Genomic DNA, 14,492 nt, shown 5'->3' with positions numbered 1-14,492 from the left:
AGCGAAATACCCTTTCGAAACCGTTACTATTCAAGCGACTGAGTGTAGTAAAACATATTTTTTAATATCACTATTGTTTTCTCTGAAAAGGCAAAAAAGTCATATTCAGCCTTGAATTCTATAATAAAAGCTTTTATTGTTGTATTAAAGACTACGTTGTAATAAACACTCTAATATTGGTAGAATTGTTTTTTTTTTATTTCTGGCGTTCACATTATGTATGCCAAAATTTTTGACTTGAAAGTTTATTAAAATATAAACAATTTGCATTTAAATCAGTGCACAGTTATAATTTACTGCCCAAATGTTTTCATTTACCATTATCAGTGATGCGTAGAGAATGCTGATTTTTAGTAAAAGGACTAAAAAGTAATATAAAATGGAATCTGGAAAATATAAAACGATAGAAGAAAGGGGAATAATTTGGAAAATGAATTATATAATGTAAAAGGTGACCAAAATTCCTAAACTAAAACAAAATTCTTAAAAACAAGTAAGAAATGGCTAAGTTCTTGTGCAACCGAACATTGGATAATCTTGCAACTTGCTGAAATCAAAGCCAGGAAATACCTTAAGATAAAAAACGTCAACCCGCATTCGGAATGTAAGCAATTTTATATGTATCTATACTACATATAACTCATACACTGACTCGTATATTCGGCATACGATTTGTGAAAAATACGAAAATCATTTTAATAGCGGGATTCTGTAACCAGCCTCTAGTCTCTATTTGAGACATTTTGAGGTAAAGTTTGTGACTAGTTATTATTCACTAAACAATATCTAGTGTTAGTCTCAAAATATTGCCTCAAATTTGATACCTGATAATTAGCAGGTCACTAAACTAAAAAGAACTCTTATCTGCCAGTTTGAATATACTGAATAGAGATGATCATAGATATTAATACTTTCCTTGCCTATCTTAGCAATATGTTGCAGAATCTCACTTTAATGAGGAACCACACTTGCGCTCCTTTATATGGTCACTGTAGTAAATGCCACAAGGACTCGCCTCAGTTCTTGTCCCGTCCATCGCATTTCTTGGACGGAACGAATCTTGTCTGGCTACTCCCATGAGAATAGCGATCGGAGAACTTTCCTCACTTGCATGCACATACACATCTTTTTATTAGTTAGTTACACGATATACCGCGGTTTTCAACAGAGATATTATTTCTTAGTGTAAATTCGGCCATTTTTTACCCACAAATTATTTATGAACAATCAATACATTCATCTAAATTGATAGTTGGATGTGGTTCTTGGTCTGGTGGAACCATGGGTCCGTACTTCTTTCGAAAGGAAGCTGAAGACACTGTTACTGTCAATTGAAAGCGGTATAAATCGATGAAAACAAACTTTGTATGCCGCAATTGGAAGAAGTTGATCTTGACAACACCTGGTTCCAACTAGACGGAACTACGTCCCACATAACATGTTCAACAAACGAATTATTGCGAGAAAGGTTTGTATATTCAATTATTTAAAGAATTTGTGACATGAATAGTCTAGAAAAAGTTGAGATTAACCACGTTTCGACAACTTCTTCTGGGTTTATTTAAGTCATTGGTCTTTAGCAATAAACTCGGCTCTCTTCAAGCCTTTGAAGTCAATATTAAACATGATATTCATAAGATACGACTATATTTAGGGGTACTCGAAAATTGGGTTCATCGAACTCGTTCCTGCAAAAGAATTCGTGGAGATCATTTTAATGATGTTATATTCAGAACATATCACTTTTATTAGAAAACCCTGTTTTATTTCCAAAGAAAGCTGCTTTCTGACTTTCATTAACGTACCTCATAGATTGACATGTTTTCAGTAAAAAACCTGCCATAGCTACTGAGCCCTAGACTTTCGGTATCTTGGAACGTAAATAGTTATAATTCGAGTAATACTATTTTTGAACGTGGGACTGCACATCTTAAATATACCGCATGTGCAAAGTTTTATTTGGGTAACGTCATTATCTCAAATTATAGACTTTACTGTGAAAGAATTACATACATACATTGAATTATATAAATATATAATACTTTATAAGTTTTCGACGACATTTAGTGTGGCAGGAAAAGGTCCGATCCTGCCAATACCAGCCAAAGGATATATACCAAGACCCAATTTTTATTCAAGTCATCACTTGCACGGACGGACGGATAGACACCCCAAATTCAGCTATACTCGTCGTCCTAATGAATTATATATGTATATAGCTTTACATCTATGTTTAGATAATATTTATCTTCAAATAATTGCCTTTACTGAATATTAAATGAGTAATACGATTTATTAAGAAATTTTTCCACGACTTTATTTTGAGTGTTGCTCATATTTTTCACTTCCTCGTTCAGGTCATCAGTTTTACCTATGCATACTACTTGAATGACACGAAAATAATTATATAAATAATTCAATTTCTTTAAAATTTTGTGTTAAATTTCGAGTTATCTAAACGATGAAATATCATATATCTACTTGACTATATGCAGATATTTATATACCATAACTAAGATTTATAATTCATACATAGAGCACATGCTTTTGTATTTTCAATAATGTATTGAGCGTTCGCTTGTTGGAGTGTTTGACTAATTATGCGCGTGCGCCGTCCAATTGTAAGTACATTTTTATACTCACATATATACAATTCCATCATCCCTATGTAATAAATACATTGCACTTGTTAGGACCCAGTAAAAAATAAATACTACTCTGTTTTCATTCACGCCAAGTTATCAACCACCGGTAGGAAATTCTTCAACCACCATAACAAAAACAACACAACTAATACATGTGAACTTACACATAAATATATGTATATATAGTATATAGGTATAAAACATATATAAATAAATATATGGATATACTTATGTAACTGATTCTTCTTCTCTTCTTGGGGTGTGTAAATTTCTTTAAATTATTTAAACCTGCCTTCCTACTATCGATAATATACGACCATTTCAAGGAAAGGCAGCCTTAAATTTAGAAATACTGCCGTATACCGAATACTTTATTGCTTTATATTACTATGTTCAATAAGGTCACATTTTGATAAGAACGGATGTGGAATTGTTGTTGTTGTTGTAGCAATTTGCTGCCATCAAGGTCACTTATGCTAGAAACGAGCAGTTTCGGCGGGTTCGGACCAAAGAGAGAAAAGGGTTAAGCGAGTTGGACTCATGGGGCAGGGAAAGGGGTGATTAGTATCGTGAGGGCATTAGTTGCAGGCAGGATATAAATTGAGTATGTCGCAGTATATTCTGGATAGGTAGGAGTTTAACCTGCTTCAGTACCCAGCACAAAGCAGTGCTAAGGTCACCCTCGTATTGAAATTCAATTCCCACGATAGCCGGTTCTTCTTCTTCGAGCTTCTTCTTATAGCCGAGTTAACAATCGCGCGCCAGTCGTTTCTTCTTTTCTCTACGTGGCGCCAATTAGATATTCCAAGTGAAGCCAGGTCCTTCTCCACTTGGGCCTTCCAAAGGAGTGGAGGTCTTCCTCTTCCCCTGCTTCCCCGGCGGGTACTGCGTCGAATACTTTCAGAGTTGGAGTCTTTTCGTCCATCTATCTCGTACAGCTCATCGTTCCATCGAATGCAATATTCACCGTGGCCAACGAGAAAGGACAAAGGATGGAGTCATGTGTAGAAGTTCACGCAAGTGAGGAAAGCTCTCTGATCGCCATTCACTTGGGAGTGGCCAGAAACGATTCTTTTACATATGACTCAAGCAGCTCATGCATTCCGGTCCTTGACCAAGTATCCTGTGGGTAGCCTAAGAATATCCGTTTGAAGGCGAGCTAAAGTGAGAAGGCGAAACATCTCCTGCATGTTTGTGCGCTGGGTTTGGGACCCGCCACGTAAAAAAAACACCCCCAATGAAGAAGCAACAACAGCCTCGAATAGCCGGTACTATGATACCAGAATTAACTCGGATTTTATGCGGCTAAGGGCTGCCATATCGACGATCTAACTCCGCTTGGATCGGTTAACAATTTGATACTTGTTGAATTCCCGTATAAGGATTCAGTTTATGATACTCATTCTTCTAAAGCTCATATTAAGAAAAAGTTATATGAGTAGCATATTTATGATTAATCTACTATTTAATACAAGTGAAGCTATACCAATTGTCTCTCTTTCAGAGATAAAAAAAATGTGGGACGAGCCACAATATATTACATTATATTTCAACGTCTAATACAACATGGCAACACCATGTCAGCAAGTCAGCTGCGCCTGGCTTACAAGAAACGCGGAAACGAATACAACACAAAACGAAACAAGGAATACATAGGTAACCGCTAGGCTTGAAGACGCCCGCGGTTATTACTATATAGGACTACCCATCATACGAGCAACTCTCTTCTTCTGCTGACAGCCATCGCGTGCACATCGAGTAACCATAGCACAATAACCACCACAAAAACTGTGTACCATAATGCCTTTATTCACATCATTCGAAGTTTATTTCGTAATTTTTGGAGTTTGTTAATTTCTGCCACATGAACAAAATTTCAGGAAATTTCTTCAGCGATTACATAATCAAAAAGAACGAATCAGAAAAAATATATTTATCGATTATTTCTCCATTTTCGAGATGGCTAATGAAAAAATTCCCTGTGGGATATGAAACATTCTATTGAAAAATGAAAAGTGCGAATTTTCGCAATGTTTTCTAGCCTTACTGCCTCTTGAAGCCCTTGATCGTTTGCGCTGGTACGATAAGGACAAAAGTAAGCAAACCAGTACTTCACAATTGAATACGTTGGTATAGAGTTTTCATAACATAGCAATAGTTTTGGATCGACTGTATTTTTCTTTTTCCATTGGAAACCAGAATAACCCAGGTAGTGTCACTGTGAGAATAGTTAAATTAAATGGCATTAAACTTTGAGAGCATTCTAGTTGAGATTAGTTCTTTGAGGCACAGAGAGGTTTTTTGTTTGTGGCGATCCCTCGATCAGTTAAACGCCTGTGTTGCTAACTTATTATTGTTCTAATAGCGTTAGTAGTTACTAGTTGCTAGGGTATCTGCTGTAATGCTGCGTTCTGCTTAAGTATTAATATATTCGTTTCTATTTTCAGGCAAATAAAATAGGTCTGTCGCCATTTTTCTGTCATAATGGCGATCCGCTTACGACACCACCTCCTGCGCATTGTGGTATACCTCCATATCAGTTGGATCCCAAAGCAATGGGTAAGTACCGATTTTCTTTGAGATATGCTTCAAGTAAATTCCGCATTTATTTTATTATTGCCTGAATTATTAGCAATTCTCAGTTCGATCACAGTTTCAAAATTCTTTAATATACATAGTTGAAAGTAAGTACGAACGAAACAGCCCATTTAATTCAAAGGGTCCTAAACGACGCTGAAAGCCGAAACTTTTACCGCTGAAAGTCGAAACCGCTATATATTTCACCTTAATACGCATAAATTTCGTATTAATTAAGGGTGTTTTAATAAACTTACTACCAACTTCAAATAAATTAAGCTAACGGAAACAAATGAAAAAATATTCTTTACGTTGCTGAATATTTACGATTTTCATTTAAAAATAATGTTCGATTTGTCTTCTGCAAAAGAAAATTAAATATTTGTCATAAAATAATAATTTGATTAACCTCGAGACGTCGTCATTATTTATTCTTGTTGTTCTGGTTATAACAGAGATACTAGTGAGAAAAGTTGAATTTAAGTGAGTTATAATATGAGCATATACAGTAGGTAGTAAAATTAAGTTATCAAAGTGAAATATCACTACAAAATAACGAGACTGACAACCTTAAGTTGTAAGAGAGTTGTAAGAAGGGCGGAAAAGCATCTACATTACACTCTTATAAGATAGGTCGTACCTATCCATGACCTTGTATTTTTCTTTTTTTTGGCAGCACTGAACGTTCATGAACTTCCGAACAGATGGCAAGCAAAACGACGAACTACCACTAAGAACCCCACAGAAATAAATTGAAATGAAAAGTTATTTGTGCGATCAGATTTTAATATAGATTTTTTTTTTAAGAATGAGTTGGTATTTGTCGTAAATTTTTGGTTTCCAAATTTGTTTGGTTTGTTAAGCATACTCATATTGGGTAAATCTACACTTAGTCTTCGATGGAAACAACTGTTCGTCAACAATTATTTGAATCTATAATTTAAAACTCAAAGCATAACTGAACAGACCTTGGGCCAATTTGGCCATTCCTTTTTTTCGTTGAAGTTCAAATATGGTTTTTGCGGCGAGAAAAATTGGAATAATTGCCGGAGAACCCCTCAAAACAGCCATTTCTTAAATGTTTGTTTGTTAGTAACGCCACGACTCGAGAACGGCTGCACCAATATTGATAAAACTTTCAGAGGTAGTTCGTTGTGGATCGGAGGAGGCTTAGATATAAAAAGTAACTTTTTTCCATACAAATTTATTTTAAATTTTTTGTTTTGTTTTTCAATATATTGATTTGTAAATTATTTGAATCGCTCAATTTTGATCGCTTGTTTTTCATTCCTGCTATTCAAAAGGTAAGTTATTAAAAATTATTAAGCGAAAACTTTATGCGTGTTTCATACAAAGTGATCATTTAGATATTGAAATTTGTTACGAAGTCACGAAGAAGTCGCGCTAATATCGGTGGGCGTTCTTTTTGCCATCAACGTATGGCAGCCCCAGACACATGAACGAGTACTTCAAGGATGCAATGGCATACATGTGGAATAATTAATCGCGGTCAATCAGCATGCGATTGTCACGATGTCACAGAACGACTTTTCAAAAAATAGCTACAACGTATGGTACTTATATATACCGTCGAGTTGCAAAAACGGGGTTTGCCCGCACGCACACATTATTTTTTGGATGGTGGATGATAGTTACACCGGGTGTACCAAATTGATGATATGATTTGTGCGGAAATTGATAATGCAGAGAAAGATCCAGTATTATACGAAGTGATGAAAACCAATATGGTTCATGGGCCTTGCGGACACCACAATCCACGAAGCACTATCTATCTAACAGCGTAGCTCACCAGACGACATTGGTAGAACATTTAGAATTAAACTTAGAGGTGTGAATATCGAAGTTGACAACGCATGGACCGTACCATATTCACCACTGTTGTTTAATTCACATTCAAAACTCATGTCAATGTCGAATATAGCAGTTTGGTGAAATTGATAAAATATATTGCCGGAGACATTTTATATCGTATTCGCTAAGAATTGGAAATTGGAAAATTTCGTTTGATACTTCCAGTGGTTTGACATCAATTCCACCTGCCTTTTGTCAGTTCACTTCAACGAAAGATAAACTCATCACACATGTTTACCAAACATTGGCTAAATTATTGTAACTACGATTGCTGGAGAGTACGCTCAATTTTAGCTTTTAAAAATACAAATGTTAATGACTTAAACTGGAAGATGCAAAAGCCAAATTCCGGGATCTTTGCGCTCATACAAATCGATCGATCCTCTTGACAATGAAGACGAAGCCGTGCATTGTCAAGTGGAATTTCTAAATTTTTCTGTCATCTGTCATTATTATGTTTCGCAACCTTCATGCGCCAAAACTGTCCAATGGAACCCGACTAATTGCGACGCAGCAATCGAATACAACGGGTCGAATGCTTGATTCTATGAATTCCTTTGAGTTCCAACGGTTTGCCATCTCAGTTCACAAGGATAGTAGCTAAAAGTGTGTGGCGTAAATTTGGAAATGCCATGTTTTTCACACGGCCAGTTATACGTGGAGTGTTCACGAGTTGCAAAACCATCTTCTCTGTACATTTAAGCACCGGAACAGAAAACAAAAAATGTTGTTCATCGAGCGAAAATCGCAAATAAATGATTTTCAACACAAGATAAATTAAAGTTTTTTTTTCATTTTAAAACACATAATTTCACGCAGGACAACGTGTGGGGATAATTGTGGAATTTATTAGTTTTTATAAAATCGTATAAACTTCATAATTTCAGTAAGGTCGTTTTTTCTTTTCTGTCCAATTCCAATGCAATGACATTTTTTAGGGTTATTATCTACGACAAATTAGTACACTCTATAAGAACTTAATAAACTATATAAAAAACTTAATAACCATTTTACTCTGAGATAACTGATAATATTCATATTGACCAGCCGCGGTAGGTAGGCCACATGACAAATTTTTCTTTGAAAATAAATCGAATAACTAAAGCTAAAGTATGCGGAAAATATTATATGCATATTCTAATAATTGTCATACAGTTTGGGGCGGTGTTATAACGTTTAATAACGTGTAAGTTTAAACCAAGTTTGAAAACAGTCAATTTGACTGGTAGGTTAAGTGATAAACTTTGATTTCCGAATAAGTAATAACAAAAAATTAGTTTATTAAAAATATACAAGCCCAGAGAATTAACCTTATGTTTGGGTTATTTAAAACATGTAGGTAGGCAGGTAAGAGTGCTGCCTTTTGGGCTCAATTAGTGCTGATAACGCCATTTTGATACATTATTCTACTCTTTGAGGTCCATTTTAGATCCCAGTTTCAGCTTTCTCAACCGAGAGGGCGATATCGTGATCTCTGATACCGGCTTTCCTTGATTGATTTTGAGATTTTTTGCGGTGCACTTCGCCTTTGGCAGTCAGTGTACTTTTATTCCTCATAGCCGACTTATAGAGGTGGATGGTTCCATATTAAGGTTTTTTCTATTTTGGCTGGTTCCCTCTGTTTATACTGCTATCACTACTGGTGAGCTTTGCCTGGCACAACCGGTAGTACTCTTTACCGCCTCCTAATTGGAGGAGACAACGTTGTCCTATTCGGATCCGATAGGTTGTAATGACAATTGTTGTCCTTTCCGAAGTGTCAGTTGTTGTTGTTTCTGTTTTTCTTTTCATTCAGGTCTGGTCCTACGAGTTAGTCGGAAAAGGTTGGTCACTCGTCCGCAGAACCGGTTTGCGTTAAGAAAGGTAATTTTGAATATTCTTTGTGATTATAATATATTATATGTGTACATATATTAAGGCTTAATAACTTTTATAAGCTAATATTAACTATGTATACTTTTCTGTGGAGTAAAAACTGAAAAATATTATTATCTTTCTGAAGTACTATACATATAGCATTCGACTATTTTCACAATGAGTGAAATTATTCAACAAAGACGTTCTATTAAATTGTGTATGCGAAATCAAATTTCTAGTGTTCAAAATGTCGGAAAAGGTCTTCGGTGATAATTGTTTGTCGCGAAAAAGTGTTTTTGATTGGTAAAAAATAAAAACATTTCGAAAGATCAGGTGAGCCTAAGAATAGTGAAAGCACGAATGGTCACGGAATGTTTTCATAAAAGTGCGTAGCATAAAAGTCTGTGAAACAATACTTTCCGACTATCACGACGTCATGAAAAGTATCAGTCTTGGATCTATGCTGACGACCCGGAAACAGGCGATCCATCAGCCGTATGTAGCGGCAAAGGTGCACTGGAGCCAAAAAAAATACGTCAAAGCAGTTCAAAAATCAAGCTTTTGTTGACAGTTTTCTTGGATTGTCGGCGTGTGTTGTACTCCGAATTCCTTTCGACCGGCCAAACTGTCAACAGGGAATACTATCTGAGTGTTATGCATTGTTTGCGCGAAGCTATTCGTAAAAAGATGGCCGAATTATGGGTCTAAAACTCTTGGTTTTTGCACTGATTCTTCGTGAGTTTTTCTACTGATTTAGATTCCTGTGACTTCTAGCTATTCATATTTTTTGCTCATAGTAGTAGTATTAATTTTGATATATTTATTTGCATGTGCTCATATTATGTCCGGCATAGATCCGCTGACTCGTTTCGCAACTCTGTAAACGCACTAACACAATGCCATTTTGTTAGAGTCGTTTAGTTCGTGGTCGTGCTCATCCCTGCTCATAGGTCTCAGTAATCGGGCTATATTGGCAGCAAACATTTAAATGTTGACAAAATCAATTTCCAGATGCAACAATTATTGACACGCAGTCTTACCTATTTTATTTTAAATCAATCGAAATCGCAATGTCCGATGAAACTGGTCAGATCTAATCGATCAAAATAAAGTTCCTGTAAGGAACATTTTGTATTTGTGAAGGGTATTAATGCTTCGGTTGCACCGTTTTTCCTGGTTAAGTTACTTAACAGCTTACTATTATATTATTTAATTATACCTTGACCATATCAAGGAGTGGCCGAGTCTGCTAGTGTTGTTAGTGATCTTCTATTAGATATGAGAAAGTTTAATACTATCGCATTCCTCTGTAGGGCACATATCCATGCATATACATACGTACTTAAATGCCTAACTGTTACCTTCCCTATATCACTAAAGCATTGTTAATAACGTTGGCTTACACTTCCTGCCACATACGCGAGCACACTTGCTGAGAGAAATCATACAATCACTGGAGTTTTTAATTTTCCAGTAAACAAGAGGCAACAACCATCAACAAATTTTCCGTTTGCTTCATCGAGTAGTGGCGCTAGAGAACATCAATTGTCGTTGCACATAATGATGAGCATTTACTGTGTATATATCCACTTCGTGGAGTTAAGAACTTTGCGCACTGAAAATACATACATACATATTTACTATTTGAAAAAATATATGTAAGTAAACTCATCAGGAAATAAGTTGAAAATATCTGGATTTAATACAAAACACATTTGGTGAAGCTTGAATATTCTTCAACGGCTTTATGGGGCGCGTCTCAGAGTATAAACATTATTTCTAGAAACTCTTTTATACATTGTTTGTGTATAATTAGAATGTACCAGCATCCTACATAAACGAAAATACAGACTCTTGCGTTGAGTGTCTTATGTACATATGTATAAACTCATGAAACAGAATTGAAACGCATCGATGGTAAATTTTTTATTCGTATACAAAATAAAACTTTCTATAGCCGTATTGATATGGATATTACATATGTACGTAGTATATACACCCTTTTCCGTACAGGTATATGTGTACTGTGTGTTTTCAAGTAGTAGTACACGTAAAATTTCTGTAGGATAGAAATTTAATTGAAACAAGTAAGGAAGTGCTACGTTCGGGTGCAAGCGAATATTTTATACTCTTCCAACTTCCAGGAATCAATGGGAAATACCTTAAAGTATAAAATGTTAACCAGAGAATTGGAATCCATGCAATTTTATTTATACATATACTATATATTATACCACTCATTCACCGACCAACTTACTCTGGAAAAAAATTTGTTAGAAAAACGAAAATTATTATGCCTATTATATTGGAGCTTTATAAATATGAGTAAAACATGCTTCGTAATTTTCATTGAGATATCTCAAATACTGGCCGATATATGCAGCATAAAGTCATCTTATATTGTGTATATAGGGACTCAATAAAGTATTATAACTATCCGATTTAGCCCATTCATAATACACAGATTAACTATTGTGAGGGAAGCATTTTCTTTGATTTTCAATTGTACATCTAACATAAATTTTTACGTTTCTGGCGTACTTACTGATTTATTTATCGCGCTTTTAGTAGTTTTTACCCTTACCGTTATAAGAGGAGTGAGCGGTGTTATCATCAGATTTCTTCCACCGTCGGTAGGAATTCTTATAATATTTGAGCAGGGTATATTTGGTTGCTGTAACTTTAGTGGTTTAGGAGATATGTACATTAAATTAGTTAGAGGGGATAAGCCCGCTTTTTCAAAAACGGACCGTTGCTACTTGAATACTCTGTGCTAAATTACAGTTATAATATAAATCGCAATTTAGTGCTTAGTTATGTCATTTCCTATGAACTCGTAACTTTTTTGTACTAAGGAACTAGCATACCAGTCTCATAAAGATTACTCAATTCTTTCAATTCAAGTCATAGCTTGCACGGACGGACAGGCAGACGGACAGTCACCCGGATTTCAACTTTTCTCGTCATACTGATCATTTATACACTATCTACCGTACCAACCCTATATCGCTTAGTTTTAGGAGATTCGTACAACCGTTTAGTGAACAAAACTATTATACTCTGTAGCAACAGGTCGCAAAAGTATAAAAAGTAAGTAAGCATGAAGTTCGAGTATAACTGAACATTTTATACCCGCGCAATGGCCTTACACTCAAGTAAACATGTTTTCAGACAATTTTATAAACATATTGATGGACATATTCGACAAATGCCCCAGAATTTGTGGTATTATAGTAAGACATATTCGAGTTCACACGTTCTGTTAATTTTTCTTAAAAATATTATACATTGAAACACATATTATTTATATTGGGTGTATGATAACTAAGGGAAGTATTGACTAAATTTTTGACGCAAGGGCATACTAGTAACTGGCAAAAATTCTCGACTTTGACAATTTTGAAACGTTAGATAACGTAAGAGCACTATTTGCGTAAAGTTTTATTAGAGTTTTACTTATGTACTGTAAAATTAAAGGATAAGCGTGGTTGACTTCTCATTTTGTCATTTTAACCATGAAGACAGTGATATCAAAATAGCAGTATGCACGAAAAGTGCTTGAAATTGTTTCATTGGTTGTGTAGATATGGGATTTCATCTAAAGATTTTACGCACCACCTCGCCTCCGAATTTTAGCGTTTCTAATGAATTTATTTAGTGAGTTATGGCGCATTTAGCAGATTTAAGCAGAAATTTTATATTGGAAATGGGCTTGGATATTGTTCCATTTCAAATTAAAGTACCTCGCTTATTTTCTGAGACGGTCATGTTCCTCAAATGCAAAACTAATCGCAACTTGTTTAAAAATACAACAGTAATCGGTTTAAAATAAATATTGGTTCTTCCTGGCAATTTAGTACAACAAAAGTAAAAAAGTTATCCATAAATGCACTGGGTTTTGATCGTTCAGTTTGTATGGTAGCTCAGATAGTAATATTTTTCCTTTCGGAATGTTTTATGCCCAATTTCGTGAAGATAGCTGAAAAATTTGTGCATACAAGAACTTAATTTTGATAGTTCAGTTTGTTTGGCTGCTATATGCTATAGAAGCCCGAATTAGTTGCGATAAATGAGTGGATTCTTGGAGATAAAATTACGTGTTTTAAAGAGATATCAAGACATAGCTGAATCGACTTAGCTTGTCATGTTGATTAATTCGATATATACTTCTTAAGCCTCCGACATTTTCTTTTGGGTATTACACACTTTGTGACAAATTTAATATACCATGTTTAGGATATACATTTGACAAACTGATTTAATATTAACAAAATCTTACAATTAGTGAGTTAGTCTGTAAAACTTGCTATGAATTATAGAATTTATTTTTATTTTTAACAAAGTTTTCAAAGTACATAGAGTTAAGTTTTAATACTTTAAATAAAGCGTAAAATATTATAACAACGCAATGTAAACTATGCCTTTACTTTTATCTTTGGCACCTGAACTCTTTCTTTGTATATTGGCCGTAACAAGTATTTGTTGATATTTATGTATGAATGTGCATTTTTACTTAACTGCCCTCGCTAACAATAAAGATATATACCATATTTTTTATCCCAATACTAAAAGATTCATCAGAATCGGGAAGAAGTTTCAAACAAGACGACTCCCTAATGTGCGACTTCTTCAATCTACTCCTGGAGAAAATAATTCGAGCTGCACATCCTAATAGAGAAGGTACAATCTGCTACAAGAGTGTATGACTGCTGGCGTACACCGATGATATTGATATCATTGGCCATAATAACCGTACCGTTAGTTCTGCTTTCTCCAGACTGGAAAAGGAAGCAACACAAATGGGTCTGGCAGTGAACGAGGGCAAGACGAAATATCTCCTGTCATCAAACAAACAGTCGTCGCACTCGCGACTTGGCACTCACGTCACTGTTGACAGTCATAACTCTAAAGTCGTAGATAAGAATTAACAACAACGTCAGCCTCGAAATCCAACGCAGAATAACTCTTGCCAACAGCTGCTACTTCGAACTAAGTAGGCTATTGATAAGTAAAATCCCATCTCTACAAACAAATATCAATTCTACAAATACTCATCATTCCCGTCTTGCTATATAGTATGGTGCAGACGCATGGACGATGACAACATCTGAATTAATAAAAACACTCCAGCTCTAAGAGTATTCGATGAAGTAGTGAGAAAGACTTGATTACACTTGGAATCTCCAATTGTCGCCAAAACACCAGTCCACATTATTAACACGAAAGGTTGCTATCTTTTTATTAAGACGTCTTGAAAACTTACGAATAAGTATATTCTGTTTGAATTCTCCCACAAGTACTACCTAGCCAAATAATCTATTGTAGTTTAAAGCGTGGTCACATAAGAGTTATTCTAGTCCGATTTCATAAGTTTTCAATTGTAACGGTCGAAATAGATAAGCGTCACATGGTTTTTTTTAATAATTTTTGTTGAGATGTGAAATTTTACCCAAAAGTGGCAATACTATCGTTATAGTTTAGATTAAAACCATTTGAACATTTTAATAGTTTTGAATATATATGAACATATGTTTAACATTC

At 35.1% G+C, this 14,492-nt stretch overlaps 1 protein-coding gene across 8 annotated transcripts in view; it reads left to right on the top strand.

Moving 5' to 3' along the window:
• LOC108969987 (putative GPI-anchored protein pfl2) overlaps nt 1-14,492 on the top strand; it is a 198,825-nt gene that overhangs the window by 67,430 nt on the left and 116,903 nt on the right. For all 8 annotated transcript variants that reach the window (XM_018935054.1, XM_018935053.1, XM_018935058.1 and 5 more), the window contains one exon: nt 5,093-5,204. In XM_018935054.1, the coding sequence (XP_018790599.1) occupies nt 5,093-5,204 (112 nt within the window). The remainder of the gene's footprint in view (nt 1-5,092; nt 5,205-14,492) is intronic.

The sequence above is a fragment of the Bactrocera latifrons genome, unplaced genomic scaffold, assembly GCF_001853355.1.
Source record: "Bactrocera latifrons isolate USDA-ARS-PBARC rearing strain unplaced genomic scaffold, ASM185335v1 scaffold_274, whole genome shotgun sequence".
Classification (NCBI taxonomy): Eukaryota; Metazoa; Arthropoda; class Insecta; order Diptera; family Tephritidae; genus Bactrocera; species Bactrocera latifrons.
Note: the sequence above shows the minus strand (reverse complement) of the source record. Positions and strands in the feature narration are given on the sequence as shown.